The sequence below is a fragment of the Cervus canadensis genome, chromosome 4 (assembly GCF_019320065.1).
Source record: "Cervus canadensis isolate Bull #8, Minnesota chromosome 4, ASM1932006v1, whole genome shotgun sequence".
Lineage (NCBI taxonomy): Eukaryota > Metazoa > Chordata > Mammalia > Artiodactyla > Cervidae > Cervus > Cervus canadensis.
The window spans coordinates 37,048,515-37,065,900 of record NC_057389.1 but is presented as its reverse complement, the minus strand read 5'-3'; the positions used below and the strand labels follow the sequence as shown (position 1 = coordinate 37,065,900).

The 17,386-nt window shown below is 40.1% G+C and overlaps 1 protein-coding gene across 4 annotated transcripts in view; it reads right to left on the bottom strand.

The window, feature by feature from the left end:
- ATP10B (ATPase phospholipid transporting 10B (putative)) overlaps positions 1–17,386 on the bottom strand; it is a 357,164-nt gene that overhangs the window by 120,425 nt on the left and 219,353 nt on the right. For 3 of the 4 annotated variants that reach the window (XM_043464791.1, XM_043464792.1, XM_043464790.1), the window contains 2 exons: positions 14,355–14,649; positions 10,348–10,542 (listed from right to left, as the gene is read on the bottom strand). In XM_043464791.1, the coding sequence (XP_043320726.1) occupies positions 10,348–10,542; positions 14,355–14,629 (470 nt within the window). In that variant the 5' untranslated portion in view covers positions 14,630–14,649. Of the gene's footprint in view, positions 1–8,795; positions 9,417–10,347; positions 10,543–14,354; positions 14,650–17,386 lie in introns of those variants that run through there. The other variant, XM_043464793.1, reaches the window with a different exon arrangement.

Below are 17,386 nucleotides of genomic sequence, written 5' to 3'. Positions count from 1 at the left end.
TCGTATGTCATCAGAGAAATGCAAATTAAAATGAGATACCGTGAATCCTTATTTGAAAATCCAAATCCTGAACACTAACAACACAGCATTTTCTTCTTCAATGCTACTGGGATGCCCACTTTATGTCTGTGATTATATTTCATGAATTGGGTTCAGACACATAATATGCAAACACATTTAAAGAAACTTTAAAAATCCAAACATTTTCCCCAAGCCCAAAAAGAAGGGTTTTTTTGTTTTTGTTTTTTTTAAACAGGTGAGGAGGCTGGGCAACAGGCACTCTCATATATTGTTTGTAGGAATGGAACAACCATTCTGAATGGTACAATGGAACAGCCACTCTGAAAGACAATTTGTTGGTTTCCTAAAAAACTAAGGCCTACAGCACTTAACCTATATTACCATTTAGCTGCCTACTTTTATTGTATTATTACTGCTATCTCTGTTTCACAGATGAGGAAACTTAGGCCCAGAAAGGTTATCCAACTTGTGTAAGGTCACACAGGTACATCTACCAGGACACAGGAATGACGGCTCCACGTGGTCTTTTGGTTCTGTTGGAAAGTGAATACAAAGCAGATGAAGCCTCAGCATCTGGTGACATAAACTAAACCAAGAACAGGGGTTGAGAACAGGAGCCTCAGCTTTTGGAATTGTGAGCTCCATCATGGCGAGACACAGGCTATAAATCATCACCCGCTCAGATACAAATCATGCCTGTTGACAGGAGTCCAGAGGTTTGGGGACACCAGGATTCTTGTTTTATGATTCTTCTACCCACTGAGTTTGGGGGAGAACCTAATGCATTCAAACCTGTCATGATAAGCTGAATTGGCCCAAATAGTTTATGGCCTACTGTGAGTGCAGGGTGAGGCTGTGGGAGTGGGGTGGGCACTTGCAAAACCAATGCTTCAGAGAGGGCGTCTATTTGGCTAGTGCCAAATGCAGAGCAAAGAGCCGCAGGGTGGATGCAGCGGTCTGATGGTCTGTCAACTCCAGCCAGTGGCACGTTTAATAGTCATGCCTCAAATGACACTATATTTCTCTGTTAAGTGCATTTTTCAGATTCTTCCCCCAGACCTATTTTGCTTTGTTATTAGAGCTTGGATTCAAGCTTTATGATGAAGAGTTTGTCTTCTTCCATGCAGTTCAAATCCCCAGCCAATGGTCTATCTTTCTTATACACCTGGGCTTCTCTGGTGGCTCAGCTGGTAAAGAATCTGCCTGAAATGTGACAGACCTGGGTTTGATCCCTGGGTTGGGAAGATCCCCTGGAGAAGGGAACAGCTACCTACTCCAGTATTTTGGCCTGGATAATTCTATACAGTCCATGGGGTAGCAATGAGTAGGACACGACTAACTGACTGTCACTTCACTTGGATAAAGCTTACGGTGACTCCTGGCTATCAAGGTTAAAGGACTATCCTTAGTAATATCTTAGCCAACATTTGCTGATGGCTACTGAATGCCAGCCACTATACTAAGCATTTTACACGCATTACTTCATATAACACTTGCAGCAAACCCAGGAAAGTAGCTTTAGGGTGAAGAATTTATGAGTGTATTTTGATGTTAGGATGACCCTGATAAAGCCTCGATTCTACCCTGTCCATCATCCCATCGCTTTTGGGTTTACCAGAGGGATGGTATATGGAGGAAAATAATAATAGCACGGGGATCAAACAGCTCTTAATATTAAGAGCCACACAAATATGATATTCTAATGTAGAATACCATGTGTTAGAAGTTGGGTTGGGATAATTGGCCTGGGCTCTAGGACAGATGAAGCCCCCCAAATCCCTTGTATAATCTAAATCTCAGTCTGCATGTACTCAGGAGTGCTATGGAAAGGGTTTGGGGGAGAGAGGTCCAGATTCTAGAAGGGTTTCCCAAATTCAGATTTTAAGTCCTGCCACATAAAAGAGAAATGAGAGAAGAGAACACAGGTTCTGCTTTTAAAACATGGTTACCCTGCCCAATGGAAAATGTGAGTCAGTGAATGCCTGTGACCTATGCCAATAAAACAGACAATTCCTCAGTTGTATGGGTGGAGAATACAGCAAGGAAAATGAAGGTTCAGATTGGACCTGGCTTTGAAAAAAGTAGAGTTGAAATGACTGGAAATTTAAAAAAAAAAATGTAGTGATAATTATAGTGCAGACATTGAGTTAAGTTTATAATGATTATTTCATTCAATCCACATGACCCTGGGAGACAGGTGCTAATACTAGTCCCATCTTACAGAAGATGAAATGGAGGCTTCAGGGATCAAGTAACTACAAATGCCCACACATTTAGGAAGTGGCAGTTCCGAAACAAGCCCACGTGTGACACTAAGTCCTTGACTCCAAGCGTCCAGTAAGATGTCATATTTTAAACATCCTTGTTGAGGCCACTTTATGCACTCTCCTCTGGCACTGCACTGTCTAGCTGTTCCTATAGCTCTGTTGCTTTCAAGATTTTCACAAAATTTACTGTAGAGGGACTATGGTCACTGGAGATGAGGCAAATGGGGCCACATGGAGTTAATAGTGACAGACCCAGGATCAGGATCTCTGGTCTCCTCACTCTCTGGGTTTCCAGGGGGGCTCCAGCATGGAAGGAAACTGACATGCAAATAAAACCAGGTTTCAGGCCAGGCTTCTGCCTTCTCCAGCAGAGCTCACTGTGACTGGTCCCTCATGACCATGCTGTCAGAAGACTGGCCACGATCCTGTAGCATTGGGAATTCTTTTTGTGTCATAGCAACCAACTGATAGAAAAGAGCATCTCCAAGTTTTGGTAAAAAGTCAGAATTTAAAAGTTTCCAGGGAATTCTTTGTCAGTCCAGTGGTTAGGACTCAGAGCTTTCACTGCTCTGGGCGCAGGTTTGATCTCTGGTCAGGTTTGATCTCTGGTCAGGGAATTAAGGTCCCGAAAGCCACACAGTGTGGTCAGTTCAGCTCAGTCGCTCAGTCGTGTCCGACTCTGCAACCCCATGAACTGCAGCATGCCAGGTTTCCCTGTCCATCACCAACTCGTGGAGCTTGCTCGAATGTGGCCAATAAAATGAAATAAAACTTTCTAATTGGAACCATTTCTCACCTAAGCTCCTGACATCTCTTGATCCTGGTCTTTTGGTACCAGAATAAGTCACATGTACAACCTTTGGGTGATATGTCAGGCTGTGAGCTGACGTGTTTTCTCTGCCTGTTTGAAAGTTGCTCATCCTTCAGTGACCTCCTGAAATGTCACCTCTTCAGGGAAGGCTTCGCTCGGCTGGCTCTGATGTTTTTGGCAGGCAGATGTGTCACTGCGGCCCATGCATGACTGTGACCCTCTATCCAAGGCAGGGGACACTGTAGTTGTTGACCAGTTCCTCATGATCTGTGGACCGAGAGCCCTTCGAGGGCTCAAAGGGTCTTCCGTGTTCACGCACATGCACTTGGTCCCTACTTCAGACCTGCTGAAGAGATGAATAAGTGTGTGCCTGGCTGCTGAAACACTGAAAGGCTTTTACTGCATTACAATACGGTGACAAAAACCTTCACGGATTTTTTTGCTTCCCACTTCTGCTTCCTTATTGCCTGTTTTCTGAATACCAATAAAAATGTATTAAGCTTGATGGAAAATTACAAATCTCTTGCTGGGTATGGTTTCTAGATTCATTAAATTGAGCCCTGGGAGAAACTAAGCTAATACAATTCTGAAGCTAATCTCTCCTTGAAGTCATTCCATAAATCTGATTAATGGGTCACCTTAAGACCACAAGCACAGTGGCTATATTAAAAGAAAATGCTCTAACAGGATTGTAATTCTGTTAACAAGGATTCTTCTGTTTGCAAAAAGATTTTCTCACAGTATAAATAAGTCTAGGCTGGATGATGCACGGGATTAGGAGGAGCAAAATTCGAAAGGTCCTAGTATTCAACTACACAAAAATGAAGACATTTGACATCAGTTTCTCAAATGTGTGAATCGGAGACAAAATGGATAGAACTAGCACTTGAGATATAAGCTTTTATAGTGCTTCTTAGGAAAAAAAATGTCCTCTCAGATCTTGTATTCTTTGCCTGAAATTCTGTCATATACCATTGAATGGTAGAAGTGAATGCTCCTCACCATCAGTTATTTATCTAACATTTTCTGGCTTGCTATTCTGGGGCCTTTCATAGAATTAATCCACTTCAGGGTTGGAAGAACTTTAGGGATTTACATTACAGAATGTTCCAAAGTCTTTCTGTTCCTGTTAATATGTGGAAAATAATTCACAAGGACTTGAAGCTCAGAAATATTTTAAGGTGATGGTACTGAGGACATGGAGGCTGCCTCTCCAATATTTGCTCCTCCTCCTCTTGGAAATAACTCATGTTTTCATGCGGATTTTTCCTTCCCTGGGATGCTTTCAGGGAGGTGAACCTTCTTCCTGGGCTCTGTGACTCAGGTATAACCTAATTAGAATAATCGCAGCTCCTGCTCACAAGGATTGGTTGAGGGATGGGCATGGGACCCACTGGGGTTACTAAGAGGTGAAGAAGATCTGGGGAGTAAACTTCCTGAACCTTCTGAGAATGCCTCCAAAAGTCCTTTTGTTTCTCCCTTTGTGGGTTATTTTATGTAGACGTGAGGGCTGGAGCTGCTGCAGTCATCTCATTACCATGAGGGAAATCTGCTTGAGGGTGAAGATGACATAGAGGGGGACCAAATGAAAAGGACAGCTAAGTGCTCTAGCTATACACCACTGATTGACTGACTGAACTATGCCTGATCACCTGCCCACCTCAGGACATTTGTAGTGACTTAGGAAACAAAATCTCTTCATTGTTTAAAACTGTTTGAGTTGAGGTTTCCACTTCTTGTGTCAGTGAGTATCTCAACTGACACAACAGTTCAATAAAGTTGGATAGTTCCTTACTGAAGGTTCTCCCAGAATCTTTATTATTAATGTTCATTTGTTTGACTTGAGAGATTTATAAAGTAATTACTATTTTCCAGATTTAATTGGCTGTGGGTTCTGTTCTTTCAAAGTTCATCCCATAGGACAAGATCTAGTCTGACTCCCAGGTTTTACGAAAGTAGAAGCTGAGACCCAGAGATTTCAAGGACTTTTCTAAGCTACCACTAGTAGTTACAGTAGATACAGATCTGGGCCTAGAGTATAGGCCTTCTGACGCCAAGGCCTGTGTTCTTGCTTCAAGTTCATATCACCTCTCTACAGAGATGTTCCCTCACTGAAGATAAATATCAAAAGGGGAATCTAATTATTCTTTTGCAGTGATTCCTATGATATTATAAAGCAAAAGTTACGAAATAGGGGGCTCAAAGGCAAAGTAAGGATTTTAGGTCAAATAAAATAGGTCTGAAGTGTTTGGGAAAAAAATGTATCAGTTGTCAACACTTAAAAGTCAGGTCACTTCAGGACTTGCCTAGAGGCACAGTGGATAAGAATCTACCTGCCAGTGAAGGGGACACAGGTTCAGTCCCTGGTCAGGGAAGAGTCCACATGCCAAGAAGCAACTAAGTCTGCCTGCCACAGCTACTGAAGCTTGTGTGTTCTAGGGCTCACGAGCCACAAACACTGGAGCCCACATGCTCTAGGGCCCAGAGCCACTGCTACTGGGCCTGTGGGCTGCAACCACCGAGGCCTGTGCCCCTAGAACCTGTGCTTTGCAACAAGAGAAGCCACCACAATGAGAAGCCCGCACATCAAAATGAAGGGTAGCCCCTGCTTGGCACAACTAGAGAAAGCCTAGGCAAAGCAACAAAGACTTAGCACAAAGAAACAAAGCCACAGGACAGCCCCCATTCCAAAAAAAAAAAAAAAAAATCAGGTTATTTCAAATAAAACTATTAACTTCTAGCTCCCCTAATAAAATTCAGACAATCTGGCAACATTAGGCCTGTCTTCCCACGTGGTAACCAGCTGGAGCTCAGTGGCCAGTTCTGTCTCCTGAGATGAATGCATGCCCGTGTCTTTCAGCTTGCCACAGTTCCCAGCACTGCCTGCTGCATCCTAGCATTGATGTCAAACATCAATTGCCATCAATCAGTATGTCAATAATATTGCTTTCCTTTTTATATCCAGTCTATTCCATTCAATCACTTGCCTGGTTCTTACAGTCAATTACTTTATAATACTGGAAAAATTAAAATTTCCCAAATTGAGATACTATAAAGTCTTTCCAAGATTTTACAAGTTTGGAACAACACCAAGTTAATCAAGGATGAATAGGTTTGTTGTAATCTTTTCTTAGTCTTTTATGAACCATGGGTCTAGGAGGGCAAGTGTACATTTCTCTGTTCATGAATTTTTTTTTTTTTTTTTCCAGAGACCATCTCTTGTCACTATCATTTCACTGAACACACTTTGGGAAATACTACCACAAAACCACCTTATGTAAACAATAAGAGCCTACTGTATAACAGAGGTAACTATACTCAACATCTTGTAATAATCTATAAATGGAAAAGAATCTGAAAAAGAATATATAGATATGTATAATTGAATCACTTTGCTGTATACTTAAAACTAACACATTGTAAATTAACTATAGTTCAGTTGAAAAAAATAAGAATTTGTATTTATATTATCAATAACCAAAAAGTCTTCTCTGGTACATATAGCATGATATAAGCATTCCCAAAGTAATTTTTAAGTCCTGACAACTATGATAATCAAGTATTGAAGTAAATTGAACTTAGATTCTGGTTTTCAAATACTCTCTGGGTTAAACTATGATTCACCAAAATAATGAAGAATGATCAAACACATTATTATTATTAAACATTGATGTGTAACAATTTTGAGAAGATATCTCTGAAATCATAGTATTAAGAAAAAAATAAATAAAATGATATTATATGTTTAAAAAAAAAAAAAGAAAAACCTTTATGTTCCTCTCTACCAGTGGCCTGGGAATAAATGTCTTTTTCTCTGGATTGTTATGACAACAGCCTGGCCTGTATCAGGCCAGCACCCAGCACAGGTCAGTCTGACTGACACTGAAATTACCCCACAACAGGCCCATTTTTATGGGGTGCTCAGAACAGAGCAGGGGGAGCAGGACCAAGCTGACTGAGGTCCACATGTGTCCCTGCTTCACAGGAACCAGCGTCAGAGGGCATCTTCTATGGGAAAAACAACAAAGGAAACAAAGGAGAAAGACAGGAAAAAAAAAAAAGGCACAAAACCAAAGGTAATGGGGTGGGGGGTGGGGGGAGTGGTGGATTGGTGACAAGGCAGAAACAATGCTATCTTTAAAAAAACAGTCTCTTTGGGAAAAGTGACAGACTCCAACATCGATTTTTTCTCTCCTAATAATTTCCTTATTCAAAGTTGAGGAATGACTCAATCTCAACTCTAGGTATTCAGTGTGCTAATCACTTTCAACAGTTGGATCTAGCCGGGGTGGGTGGGGGAACATCAAGGCTTCAGGTTAGTATTTTTAGGTATGCAACTGTGGCCCTGCGGGAGGGTGTGGAGGTTCTCCTTGGGGTGCCCGAGACACAGCTGAATCCCTTGCATTGCATGGTCTCCTGAGAAGCTTGCCCAGGCTCCAACTTTCTGAGTGGAGTCTGGCTCTTAAACCCTCTCATCAGCCAGCTCTAAGTCGCTAAGTTACATGTTTCTCCCCAGGGAAGAGGGCTTCTTAGAAAGCAGCAGCCCCTGGACAGTGGTGAGGCACACCCTGGAGCAAGCTCCTTTCACCCCAAGACGGACCAGAGCTATAGCACCAGCTTCGGCTAAACCAGGATCCACGGTATCAGAGGGAACAAGTCAGAGCGATGGTGCTTCTCCAGAGAGATGGACTCTTTTCTTACTTGGCAGGAAGTCAAGCCCTCACCTGCTGCAATTGACTGACTCATCTAAGGCGTCTCATTGCCAGACCAGAAAGCACTCTTTGTCACTGAAATCTCACTGCAAGCCCAGACTCCATTCCCTTGCTTCTTTCTGGGCTACAGGAATTGTCATAAAGTTGAGACACGCGATAACTCGACTGTCTTCCCTTACTGATTGGGAGCATGTCCTTTTCCCAACAACCCAGACTGGTTATTGACTCAATGGAGTATTTCTAAAACAACAGCATATATAAAATTATGTTATATAGCATGGCAAGACAAGCGGTGAGCCATTTTTATTTGGGTTGGGACACTGGAGAGAGAGCTTAAGGGCAGTCTTGATGAAGCTAATATGAGTTTTACATTCTAAAAGTAAAGCCACGACAGCTTGTGTACTGATTGTCATACAACAGAAGCAGTGCTAAGTACTTTCCAAGGATTATTACACTCAACTCTCATGACCACCTCAGGAAGGGTTCCAATTTTACAGATGACAAAATGAGTCTCAGAGAGGTTAGGTCACTTGCCTAAGGTCACACAGAGTTAATGCCTGATGGAGACAGAGTTCAATGTGGGCAGTGTGTCTGGGGCTGATTCTCTAATACAGTGCCTACTACTCCCCTGAAAAACAGTGATGGCACTTTTCTCTGAGGGTCTCTAAACATGCTCCAACATGCTCATGGCCACACTCAACCAAAATGAATGTGAATTTAAGCAAAATTCTTAAACATCTAACACGTTTGACACAGCAAAGGAAATATCACATAAATAAAGATCTCCAAATTTTAATAAATGATGGACTCAAATCTCAATTTCTTTTGTTTTCTGTTTTTTCCCATTGTGGAGAATCAAACAGCCTCGCTACGATAAAATAATGCTATCTCCCACCCCATCCTTTCATGAACAACTGCTGCGGTGGCAGCAGCCACAGAAAGATCAGAGCTGGGGTCAAGACTTCCCCGGGTGTTTGACTTTACCTGCTATAGACGAGGCACTCTCGGCTATTGATCACTTTATCAGATTTGTACCTCCGGAGGTCTTCCCAAGCATCCTTGATGGCAGTGACTGCCAGGATGATACAGATTGGTATCACGCTCACCTCTGGCTGGAATGCATTGAGCACAGGGATAAAATTCAGAACCACGATGCCCACAAAATAGAAGTTGGCAAACCGGTGCAGCTGCTCGAAGATGTTCTTGGGTATAAAGGACAACACAGTGTACTTGCTGGTCTTGATTTGATTCCCACGATAATGTCTGTTGGGGTTCTCTTTGTGGGCCCATCCTTCAAAGGGCAGGTTGGAAACCACCACTCGTTTCTTGTCTTCTTTCCTTTTCCGCCTTTTCTTGCCTTCCTTTCTCATCTCTGCTCAATCCTGTCTTTAATTCTCATAGCAGGACACTTGAGTTCCCCATAAAAGAGGTTCTTTTCTGATCATTTCCATTGTTCAGCTGCCAGCAAGTGATGACATCTTTGACTTGCCTTCTTGGCTGAAAATTTCTCTCTGCTTTCAAAAGGAAAACTAAAAATAAAAAGCCGGTATATAAACACTAAGGGAGAAGGATGACAAGGAAACAGCTTGCAGAGAACAGGTGTGTATCCACTGGGTCACTTCCTTCTACTTGTTGAGACTCCACCTGTTGGAATGCAGACGTCATTCACAGGTAGCTTCCTTTTCCACCCCTGGCAACCCAGAACAGGTGTGCCAACTCTGGGTCCTAAAACCTACCTGGTTAAGTTCTAAAGGCAAGGATTTACAGCCAAGAGCCACAGATGCTCTAAAAATGGTATACATTTTCTGGTTTGGGAGACATTGCCCATGAGTCTTCAAAGAGCTGTTCCTGTAGTTGGTCTCCTGAGATGATTCAGTCAGTTTCAGAGTTTAATTCTTAAAGAAAAAAAAAACTATCTATCATTCTGTCTACTATTTGGCTGTGCCAGGTCTTAGTTGGGGAACTTGAGATCTTCATATAACACGTGGGACTTTCATACGTGGCATGCAAGATCTTCAGTTGCAGAATGTGGGATTTACTTCCCTGATGAGGGATTGAACCTGGGTCCTTTGCATTGAGAGCATGGTGTCTTAGCCTCTGGCCCACAGTGGAAATCCCTAGAGTTTAAGTCCTGAGCTTTCTATCCTCCTCTTAATATAATGTAACATCCTAGGTTTAATAATATGGTGTTTACATGAGTTAAATTAAGGTTTCTAAATCTCAGCACTAGTGACATTTTCGGCAGGATCATAATCTTTGTTGTGGGATGTTTTCCTGTATATTGTAAAATGTTTAGCATCATCCTCGGTTTTACCCACGAGATGCCAGTAGGACCTTCCTTCCCAATAGGGCAACCAAAAATGTCTCCAAAACAGTTCAGAAGTTCCTTGCATGGGAAAATTGCCCTGGGTGAGTATCACTGAATTAAGTGAATTGAAAAAAATGAATGTGAGAAGAGAGGCCAACTTTTTGCATATGCTGATAAGTTTACACAATCTATTTGCCACAGAGAAAACAGAGGAATACTTGCCCTTACCTTTCATATATCTGGATGTTGGAGCAGTTTATTTGTCTATCAAAGCGGTATCTCCTGAAGTCCTCCACGCCATCCTTGACCATGATGATGAACAGGACAATGGCCAGTGGTAACATGGTGATTTCCCTGTGGAAGACTTCCAAGGTGGGCATCCAGTTCAGAATCACCAGGAATAGGAAATAGAGGTTAGCCCATCTGGGGGGGGCAAGAAAGGTGTGAGTGAAAACTATGGAGAAGAAAAATATAGTCGACACACTATTTCTTCCCTCCTACTAGCTCTTACTAACTAATATGATGTTCTCTTTCAGTGTTACCTCCAACGTCACGGTAAGGGCTTTGAAGTCAAATCCATCTAAAATGAAGATAGTACTACCTACTTTAAAGGTTTCCTATACATATTACATGGGATGATATTTATTATGTATGAAATACAGGGTTCCAGAGCATAGTAGTTGCTTGATAAATGGTGGGTGCTAATAATTACAAAATTTAGGATAATGTCTGGATGCATACTTTGCTTTATAATTAAAATGTAATTTTGCCTATATTATCTCAAAACAATGACTTGCAAGTTTTAAGCTTTCCTAGGTACATCTTGCTCCCTCTTGCCACAGTGCCTTCAAACATAAAGGTCTGTCTGAAAGAACATTCTTCTGGCTCCCTTTTCTGACTTCTCTCTACCTCTTTCCACCTAGTTAATGCATTCTTTTCTTTCAGGTTAGACTTCCACTGTCCCTTCCTCCTGGAAGTCTTCCTTGACTTTCCTAACTAGGCCTGATTTCTCTTGTATTCATTCTAACAGCAACACATACCTCTCCTTGGAAGTACCTATCTGAATTACAGCTTACACCAATTTATATAACTTCTGGGCTTCCCAGGTGGTGCTAGTGGTAAAGAACCTGACTGCCAAAACAGGAGACATATGAGACATAGGTTCAATCCCTGGGTTGGGAAGATCCACCAGGGTAGGAAATGGCAACCCTCTCCAGTACTCTTGCCTGGAGAATCCCATGGACAGAGGAGCCTGGCGGGCTACAGTCCACAGGGTCACAAAGAGATAAGACTGAAGTGACTTTTTTTTTTTTCTGAATAAGTAGTAACAACTTTATTTTAACTCAACGTGCTGAAATGCAAAAAATATTTTCAGCAACAAGATACAAAAAGTATGTATCTCATCATTGACATCAGCTGATTAAAAATGAGGCTGAAAAGTTCAATGTGTCTTTATACATTTGAATCTTGAAAATCAATTCCCCCCAGAACTAATTTTTAAATAATTTCAGCAGACTTTTATTTTCAAAAATGGGACTCAAGTTATATCTTCATTCTAAAAAACTGAAGGCAAAAATTAACTGGGTTACAGTATACAATGATAAACTCTTAACAACAGAAAAAGATTTAAATATAAGAGTTCTTTTTCAAACGTAAAGTCCACATACTGCAAACAGAAGACGGTGTGGTGATTTCATTCTGAGTGAAGAGGAAATCTCGCATGGTAGGCACTCAATATTTGTTCAACTGGACCTAAAATTTACATCATTCCATTTTAACACTTAAACAAAGTAGAGCTCATAATCTGTATAAAAGAGGTTTGCAAAATACTCTTATGTGTGCTGAAAGTGCTGTCTTTATAATCTGAAAACACTAAAACCCACCCACCCACCTTGTTTTGCAAGAATACACTGAATATTTTCATTTTACCCATTAAAGAGCATGAACATCCAACTCAAAATTATTCACCTCTTCAAGTAGACTTGGCTTTGAGAAAAGCTTGCTGAGTTGGACTTAAAACAACTTACTGAAGTCCCTAGTGTTCTATTTTAGTTAACACCAGGAAGCATACAAAGATTCTGTTTAGATTTTGAATTTATGCACAAAACTTAAATGGGTAAATAAATTAGTTAATTACACATCTGGCAATTTAAGCTCTAACTTAAATCTAGTTTAAAAATAAAACAATAATGTTCATGACAAATTTTTAAGAGATTTCATTAATATTTTAAAACTCAATTTCAAAACTGATGTCCTAAAAAGGCACTGTTTTCACATTTCATCATGCAGTAAACTGGTCACATTTTTGAGAATTATAATTTCCTCAATTGTCCCCCCAAATAAAGCACATTTAAATGGAATACATTTCAACTAACCTAAACTTTCAACATTTAACTGAGTCCTATTTTCAGAAATTCACTTTTGAACGTACCACACACAAATCCAAGCAAATATACATATACACACATACACACGCACACACACTTGCCTAATGACCACATAATACATGCAAGGATCTCCAATTACTATTTCAAGACAATGACACGTGAGTATTCAAGGAGGTAACAATGGCAGGCCATATGTGATGGCACCTTCATATTTGTGCTCCAAATATCGATACACACTAAAATTAAAAAATGAAAAAGGCACAAATATAGTGTTTCTGTATCTCAATCTAAAGAACAGTTCTCCAATGGTTACTTTTATAATATGTAATGTTTAAGACCAGTAACAACTTTTCTAAGAAAGAGCTGTTTAGGTGACAAAAGGGAAACAGGAGCAGGCTTTAGTTCAAAAGGCAACACTGCTTTGGATGAAATCTGTGTCTACTGAAAATCATGTGTATAGTTCAAAAAAAAAGCTATTAGAACACTCACTTCAGAATACATTAACAGTTTTACATTGCCTCAAGAACCTACAATACCAAAAATATACATAATAAATAAAAAAAATAAATCAACTGCCATGTGATTCTGTTAACATAATGGTAGGCATTATATTATCTGAAAAGTGGACATTTCTACAAACGTGGATATCCTTACAGCACAGTGTTTGACATTTTTGGTACAAAATGTGTTACCAAACTAAAAAAAAAAAAAATCTTTATAATAAAACCCTTCAGATTTGCAATAAACACTAAAGTAAGGGTAAGCTGAAATGTACACTATAGATGTTACCACTGAAGTCACTTTGGTTAGAAATGTAGATTCAAGCAGTGAATTAATTCATAATGCATCTGTGTGCATTTGATATAAATGGATACACCAGTATTTTTTTTTAGTATATGACAGCAAAATTCTAGGGCCTAAGAGGGGAATTTTTTTCTTCTAAGACCCTGGCAAAATCTCAAATCCTTAAAGTGTATATGTATGTGTGTGTTTTTTAAGCTGCACACTGTAAATTTAAAGGCTCAATCTTACGGTTTAGTTAAGAAGTGAATTTCTGCTCCCTATAATACTCTTCCATAGGACAGAGTCCATTCATACGTAAGAATCCTTCTTCTATCCCACGGTAGTTTTTCAATATTAAATTTAAGTTAATACAACAAAGACCTAAACTACAAAAGAAGAAATGAAGATATCTGAAAATACCATCTTTTCAAACTTCAGTCTGATGTGGATAACAAATGATTATTTGACAGTGTTTGTTCAATGTAAATATGAATCATTCTTGGTATATTAGGATTCAGTAAATACCTAATAGATAACAAAAATAATATCTATTTTAAAACTTTAGCTTCATTTTTTTTTCCTTTCGCCCTAACTTCAAAAACTAAATAAACAAATTATGGAAATTTTAATCTGGAGAATAGTTACATAGGTAAATATATAGATATAAGCATTCTTTTTTCCAGTGACACACTTTTTCCCCTTGTGGTCAAACACAAATCCTGCCTAAGAAGCATACTACCACTGTTAGAGGAAATCCGATGTGAAGTGACTTAGAATGCATATAATTCCTAAAATTAACATCTGGTCTCCTTCATTAGCCAACATAGTCAGAACAATGCACCTTTTTTTCCCCTCCCTTGTATATCTCTAATACACAACACAAGACCCAACACGGAGTAGAATCTGATAAATATTGAATGAGCAAATGAATGAATGACATAGCTTCTCAAGGTACATGCATTTGGATACTAAAGGAAGGGTAGCCCAGAAAGCAGCATTTCTGAGTTCATCCGAGTGGCAAATGCGTGGTTGAAGTACACAGTGTTCAGCCAGGCGGTCGTGTACCTGTGAAACTGCTCCAGGAGATTCTGGGGCAGGAAGGTGAAGAGGGTGTACTTGGTTGTGCAGATTCTGTTGCTGGAGTATCGCCTGGAGACCTTCGCCCAGTCCCGGTGGAACGCGTTATTGTTGGGGAACACGACCCGCTGCTGCGCAAGGTTGCAGCTCGGCGTCTCCTTCTCTGGGAGCAGCAGCGGCGTGGCTTCGGACGGAGACTGGGGGAAGCAGTCTCTGACTCGCCGCTGCCACCGGTGCCAAGAGGAGTCCACTGAGAGGGCCATGTCTGGTAGCAAGCTCCGGTCTGGAAAAGGACACAGGAGGTTACCGTGGTCAGGAGAAATATGTATTGTATCAACTTAAGACACGGCTATGGTTAAGAGAAACAGGTGGGATATTGGCCCATCCACGTGTCCATCCAAAACCAGCCAAGGTAGGCTGTGGAACATGAGGTGAGAAAAATAGGTTTAATTCCTACAATCCTTATATGATAGAGTGAGAGACATTAAGCAAACAATCACAGAAATAGTGACTTCCCTGGTGGTCCAGTGGTTAAGAAGCCACCTGTCAATGCAGGGGACACAGGTTCGATCCCTTGTCCAGGAAGATTCCACATGCCGGGGAACAACTAAGCCTGTGTCCCACAACTACTCAGCCTGCACTCTGCAACAAGGAAAGCCACTGCAGTGATGAGCCTGCACACCGCAACTAGAGAATAGCCCCGGCTTGCTACAACTAGAGAAAGCCTGCGAGCAGTAACAAAGACCCATCACAGCCAAATTAAAAAAATAATTAAAAAATCACATAAATAAAAGTACTGTGAAAGCATTTAAGTTGGTGGGTGGTATGGGGAGGCTGTGGATGACCTCACTGGGACAAAAGTATAGCCAGGAGGACTGTGACCCCAGGGACCAGAATTCTAGCTCTGATTCATCCCTGACTCCAAACTGTCCCTTCACCTCTCTCGTGTTGTTTCCTCACCAGAATATGAGGAGATCTAGTCTTACTCAACTTTTTTCACAAGCTTTTTGTGAGGAACAAATTGTTGACAGTAAGTATATGAAGTAAGTGGTGATGTGTCTTAAGGGGAAAGATATTTATTCTTTAGGGTTTCTCTCTCTGTTTTTGATACTGATGATATTTCAGAGAAGCTCATCAGTGGTCAGAACCTCACATGAGAGTAATTGGTGAAACAAAGGAGAAAGTTTATTTCTAGGAAATTTGGGCCTGAGGTGAGTGGACTTCACTAAATGTGGTTCTATGAACATGCGGGCTTTTTCTGATTTGGTTGTCAGGGGCAGGGGTTTCTTTTTCTCCTTTCCATTTGGTGGTTTCTAAAATTGAGTGCTTAGTCTGAGATGGAGGAAGCAGGCTGCTTTTTCTAGGGTATTCCAGGTTCTGAGCTCTTCTAACAACTTATTGACTAGAGACATATTAATACATCTTTTTTACCCAAACATTATTGACCAGAGACTTTTCAATATTCACTTACATAACAAATCACTGGCCATAGGTGTTAATTTCTGCAAAAATCCCCTAGTCAATAACATGTTAATAGAACCTATAATCAAGCTTCCAAGGTTCCTTTTGGCCATATTTTGCTTAGAGATCCAGAAGAATCTATTCAAATACATAATTTAAAAGGCTAGAAGTTGTACAGAGTTTTCTTCTCACCTAGTAGGCTTGCAGGATGATTTTCTTTTGAATAAATGGATGAGTGAATGTCAGGTATTATTAATCTCACAGTGACCAACCCCATCTGTCATTGAAAATGGGATTCACTAAAGGAGAAAAAGTTCCATTTCTCATTTAAATGGTAATATTTTATCTTCCTGATGCTCCTATGATCTGACCCTTATCCTAATTCTCCTCATGACTTTAATCAATCCAAATGATTTCCAATTCATAGGCCCCAAGGCTGCAAGAAGCTCTTCAGAGACTTAAGTGAGCCCTTGTATCACGCATGAAAAAGTAAATGCAATTACTGATGCCCATCATGATGTGACCAAAAGCAATATTTTGACAGCTGGTAAGCTTGAAATAATAATATATATCTTTTTCCTCATTATTAAAATAAATGTCCCTTTCATGGATTCTTTAAAAAAAAATATTATTAGTATAAAAGAAAAGGAAATGAAAAGATCATTCATGAATAGAATAGAAAATGAAAATGAGAAATCTTGCCTTGGCTAATGCCATACATATGAGACATCTCTTAGTTTTATGTGATAAGATCTTCATAAAGGAAGATTGGATTGACATGGGAGATGCAGGTATTTTAGGTAAGGTAATTTAGAAAGTCCATTTATCATATCACATTCCTTTTTTTATTAACAATGTTAACTAAGCTTCCATAAAAATAAAGCAGATACAAAATGGATGTCAAATTAGTAGATGAAAGCTTGATGAGGAGCTGAATATCTGCATAGCTTCAAAGTCTCTTTCCTTCAAATTATTAATTACAATGGTTTTAAAAGAGAGAATAACTTTGTAGTGGAGAAATGTGGCAGACACCACCTTCTCCAAGAGATCAAAGCAAACATCACCTATTTGGGGATAATTTTATATCTTAAGCCCCTTGACACAACATATTGAGGAGGACATCGCTTCTGTGGAAGTAACAGGGAAGCTATGAAGAATCTCAAACTGGGGGCTAGTCTACAAAATAACTGACTTAGGTTTTTCAAATGTCAAAGGTCAAAGAAAAAGCAGAGGAACTGTTTCTGATTAAAGAAGGTTAAAATGTAACATGTGATCCTGGATTGGCTCCTGGACAGGGGGAGATCAAAGAGGTATAAAAGACATTACTGGACAATGGAGAAAAGTTAAACATAAAGTGTGGATTAGAAACAGGATTTTAGTAATGTTAAATCTCCTGATGATGATAAATATATGGCACTTATATAAGAAATTGTTCTTGTTTATAGGAAATCCATCTTAAAGTAGTTATGGGTAAAGGGGCAAGACATTTCAATGATTCAGAAAACAATACGCTTAACTACTATATTTGAAATGGATAACCAACAAGGACCTACTGTACA